Source organism: Lepisosteus platostomus, chromosome 13 (genome assembly GCF_059453375.1).
Source record: "Lepisosteus platostomus isolate fLepPlt1 chromosome 13, fLepPlt1.hap1, whole genome shotgun sequence".
NCBI classification, from domain to species: domain Eukaryota; kingdom Metazoa; phylum Chordata; class Actinopteri; order Semionotiformes; family Lepisosteidae; genus Lepisosteus; species Lepisosteus platostomus.
The window spans coordinates 30,197,437-30,202,561 of record NC_142623.1 but is presented as its reverse complement, the minus strand read 5'-3'; the positions used below and the strand labels follow the sequence as shown (position 1 = coordinate 30,202,561).

At 36.7% G+C, this 5,125-nt stretch overlaps 1 protein-coding gene across 1 annotated transcript; it reads left to right on the top strand.

The window, feature by feature from the left end:
- The first annotated feature begins 618 nt into the window (after positions 1–618).
- msx2b (muscle segment homeobox 2b) lies at positions 619–4,761 on the top strand. Its single transcript, XM_088604078.1, has 2 exons — positions 619–1,195; positions 3,018–4,761. The coding sequence occupies exons 1-2, from the start codon at positions 853–855 to the stop codon at positions 3,440–3,442; spliced, it is 768 nt and encodes a 255-aa protein (XP_088460204.1). The 5' UTR covers positions 619–852; the 3' UTR covers positions 3,443–4,761.
- The last annotated feature ends 364 nt before the right edge of the window (positions 4,762–5,125 follow it).

Below are 5,125 nucleotides of genomic sequence, written 5' to 3'. Positions count from 1 at the left end.
AATAGCGTTTAAATGCGGTTGGGAATTCGAATCTAGAATGTGATCAATTTTAGTATCCTTATAATAAAAATAAAATGTATTAGTCAATAACAAATTCTTCATCAAGAGGAATACATTGATGTACTAATTTGTGTAATTATTGATTGTCCCCCAAAAGCCTGGTGGTTTAGTTTATATAGATACATTTAGTTAAAAGACGTACACATTTTGCAAATCAAATTTATCCTGATATGGTATTCATGTTTTGTATTGGATCACACCTGTGAATTACTACACGTACTGGAGGGACATGCCAGTGTACCTTGGGGCAGCTATTAAAACAAAATATTTAGTGTTTTCCACTGTTTTATTTCCTCGTGCCCTATTTCATTAAACCCCGGAATGCTCAGCCTTAACAAAATCTTAATCCATTGCATATTAACACGTGGTGTAAAGCAGTGCTGAGACAGAAGTGGTTAATGTGAGTTTCCTCTTCACATAATTAGCCGTAAATTATGCGAGTGGCGCTTGTGTTTACACGAGATTAAAGCCCTGAAGGTATCACCAGCCTATCACTGTTTGGCCTCTGTGTGATTACTTCTAAATGTATTTTTCAAACCCTTTTGCGATCCTTTAAAACCGAAAACCAATCAGAGGCGTCAGAGTGCGGTACAAAGTTTTGGCCACGTTCTGATTGGCTAGAAGTTTGTCTACTTCCAAGAACTTGTTTGGTTTTTTGCCCTGTTCTTACTAAAGCTTCAGGCTTTTGATGCTTGAGTAAGAAGTCCTTCTACTTCTTCTTCGTTGGGACGGGCGTTGGTAGAATTTTTTTGCCTTTTATACTATTTCGATTTAGAGACATATTTTATTAGCATGTCTTCTCCTGCGAGTTCTAAGGACAGCTGCTCCTCCGACGAGGATATTCAACCAGATATTCAACCAGCAAAGGAGCGCAAAGTTCAAGTGTCTACTCTACCTTTCAGTGTGGAGGCTTTGATGGCTGACAGAAAGACTCACAGCGAATTCCCACCGAAATCAGAAGATACAGTGCTTGGCACTCCCAGGACACACAACTCCTTATCCATTCCCAGAGATACTTACAGCCCTGAGGAATTTCCTAAACATTTTGTCCCGACGTCCCCGGTCAAATCTGAAACTTCTGAGCAGGACGAATGCGCACCTTGGGTGACAAGTTCAAGATTCTCCCCACCGCCCCGTAAGTCCCTTTTCTGTTACTTTGTTATAAGACAAAAAAAGTCATTCTTCTTGTTCTCCACCCTCTTCGTCTCTTCATCTAAATGTATCTTATTTATAGGAAGGTCCTATAAATAAGATACCTTTAGAAAGAAAGCTACCTCTTAGCGATTTATCTCCTATTCTCTGCATTGGACTGAATGCCAAATGCAATATATCGCCTTTGACCAAAAGTCAACAGAAAAGTCAAACTAAAGTGTGTATGCTTTGGCTGTAACACTAGTTTCGAATACTTCTTAAGGTCTCACACTTTCCACATTACTTGATACCTCGATTGCTTTTGTATTTAAATACGTTTTGCAGTTAATGTGTAATTTCACGTTTATCGATTGTGCGTAGAGAATTACGCACTATTAAGAGGAGTTTCTGTCTGCGTGTTCCTTTGATGAGAAAATAAAGACATATTTAGTGTATGAACCGTCCATGACACAGAGTGATACACTGTCCTGTATGTGATGCTCGGAGTGATTTCCCTCAACAGGGATTTCAATGCAGTACGGGTATCGTTTTTACGGGTAGCATTTGTCGCCATATAAATCCGTTTGTTTTGTTTGTTGGAAATAATAACAATTTTAATTTTCAAAGTAAGCAGTAAATATGGTCATACGACAGCACATTTCGAAAACTGGGATATATAATCAATAACAGCAAAGTCGGCTAATTTTTAATTGTCTCACCCCCTATTACTTTAAATGTACAGGCCTATCATTTCGTTATAGAACACAGAAGTATTGAGCAACATTTGATTGCACGAAAAGTAACTTAACAATTATGAACAGAAGTAAAAAGTGTTTTCAGTTCTACAGAATGTGTCTTAAACACATTCTTTAATGCTAATAAGATGTAATTTATTTTATGTTAAGTTAATAAACATGTTTTTTGATATAGAAAATACAATCTAATGTTCAGTAGGCATATTTAACTGCATAGCTTCATGTTAAATGTTGGTTGGTGTGGGTAACTATATTTAGTCCACACATGTATGAATCTAAAGTTCGTGTACACTATTATTAAATTAACATTTGATATGATTAAGTGCACGGTATAAGGTACACAACCTAATTATTTTAGCTATGCTACCTGTAGCAAAGTGCGACATTGATACTGACAGCTACGTATTTCTCCTGGCTAAATATGCGGTGCCTTCACAACTGTTATTTTCTATTGCGCTTTAAATGAACACAATTTGCACCGTTTGCATTTCTATAGAGTAGTTAATAAAGTACACATGCAGAGGCATAATGATGGATTTACGCATATGGCTAATTCAGTCGTTAATTTCTAAAAAAATCGTTTTTTTAGTATTAAAAAAGAAAAATAAAATATTGTCGGCTTTTGGAAATGACAATTGAGTCATCAATAAATGGGTGATAAAAAGAAAAAAACTATTCTAGAAGCTAGTAATTTAGCTGACGTTCTTATACTCACCTACTTATGTACTTTAAGCAGAGTTTTTATGCACTAGCAGCGTCTCTTACACTGTAGTAGGTATTATGTCTCATCTGAGGGAAGGAGTGCAGCAAGGATCACTAGATAGCTTAGTGTGTCACAATGAGTCAGCTACAGATATTGGGCTCAAACTGGGAACTGCTTGATAGAGAGTAGTTTTCTTGTCCATTGGAGTGTCTATTCTCTCTATGGAGGTGTTTATAAAGTGAATTCTGCAAGACGTGATAGACTGCATGCTTTCTAGTGTTCTGAGCCACACACCCTCATGGTAAGATGCTGCTTTTGCATCAGTACCACAGTGTTTATGTTTTTTTCTGTTGTCTGTCCTTCCTCAGGGCAGCTGAGCCCTACCACCTGCTCGTTAAGGAAGCACAAAACCAACCGCAAACCTCGGACTCCCTTCACCACCTCCCAACTCCTGGCCCTGGAGCGCAAGTTTCGTCAGAAGCAGTACCTATCCATCGCGGAAAGGGCCGAGTTCTCCAGTTCCCTCAACCTCACGGAGACGCAGGTCAAAATCTGGTTCCAAAACCGCAGAGCCAAGGCAAAGAGACTGCAGGAGGCCGAGTTGGAAAAACTGAAAATGGCGGCAAAGCCCATGCTCCACCCAGGATTCACATTACCTTTCCCCATCAACTCTCCTCTCCAGTCAGCCTCTCTGTATGGACAGTCATACCCCTTCCATAGGCCTGTTCTTCCTATGTCATCAGTAGGACTTTATGCTGCACCAGTTGGATACAGCATGTATCACCTATCGTAGATGGACCAGGCTGAGAGCTACAAGTGAGAGGCAGTATGAAATATAAAATCAGCTTTTGGAATTTTGCTCTTTTTAAAAAAAAATGCCCTCCAGAGAAATTCTGTTTCAATGTTTTCTGCATGATATGAACACAAAACCTGACAAGAGGTACGATGCATTCCAGTACTGTCATTTGCAGCACTCCAGGTTCTGTAGTTAAACACAAATACAACTTGTTACAAACTGTCACGTACCAGAATTCTAATGATTTGAAATAAGCAGACTCAAAACAAGCACATAAAAAGGCCCTGGTTAGTGGAATGGCCTCTGTTTTAAACTGAATAACAGTGCTGTCCATTGTGTAAAAGAAAAAAAATCTCTCAGAAATGAACTTATCTGTTTGTTTCCTATTCAGGCTACCTACTATGCTCTCTTCAAACTCTTCCCTATTAAGAAGCCTATTGTTTTTTCAATTTAATGCATATTCATTTCCAAGACACCTTCTAATTTTTGCACATTGAAATTGAATCTTCATTTAATATGTTGAGCCCCATCGAAAGGCTCCTACAGAATAGTAAAATAATTTACTTTTTTTTTTGGTTAGAAATATATCTGCTTTTTTCTCCCTAATTTATTGAGATGTTCCAATATTTCTGTATATCTTATATTTTACTGTAGTAGGTGACAATGTGTTAACTGACAGTCACATCACCCACGTAAGCTGCAAAATATTTCTTGCATTGTTATAAATGAAATCACTCCTTTTCTCAGAAGATTAGACTGTCTCTGACAACTGGGATTATGTGGTAGTTTTTGTTGCTATTTTGGTTTCCAACAATAGAATTTCTTATTCTCTTTCAAGTTTCATATAAGCAGTGACTACTGCAGAGTAAGCAACAGAAATGATCTTCCAAGAATATGTTTCCCAGGGTTTGTGTTTGTAGCTGTTTTTACAAATTTCACAACAACACCTCTTTTCTTTCAATCTCTAGAATAATTTGGAAATTATTGCTCTGCATCCTCCCCTAGCTATAATAAAAATAGCTAATTATTTGTTTTGTATTGCACATCCAAGAGAGTGTTCAGCTTACTGTATCTTGTTTTTCTGAAATTGCTACATGTATATCTGGGGGGTAATGTTTTGTGTTTCTAGCATGCAGTTTAAACATTGGATCATACAAGAGTTTAGAAAAATTACAAATATATCAAAATATTTTTAGTTTTGGATTGCTCCTTTGAAAGGAGTGGTATTGTACAGTTTTATAAGTGCCATCAAAGATGTATTGATTTTATCCTTTATATCTCTAATTTGATATTAAATTAAAATTGTGTTTTTATCAGTCTTATTTCCCTATCTCCTTAACTACATTCCCAGGTACAGTAATTGAGTATTGGATGCTTTAGTCACATCAAAGATTGCTACTCACAACATTTGGATTTGTCAGCATGTTATAATAACAGTTTGCACAAGAAAAGCCTGCATTTTTTATTCAGCTTTTAACAACTGGTATATGAGTTATTCATTTATTAAAAAATAAATCATCTTTAATCCACATTTTTTTTCTATTTTAATCATTCAGATTTGGATTAGAATACATTTTGAGCCATAGGATTGAAAGTAATCTCGCTTTGAAGTTCTTATTTTGAAGTTCTTATTAGAACTTATTTTGAGACCTCCCAACTACAGTACGTGATCAGAATAAA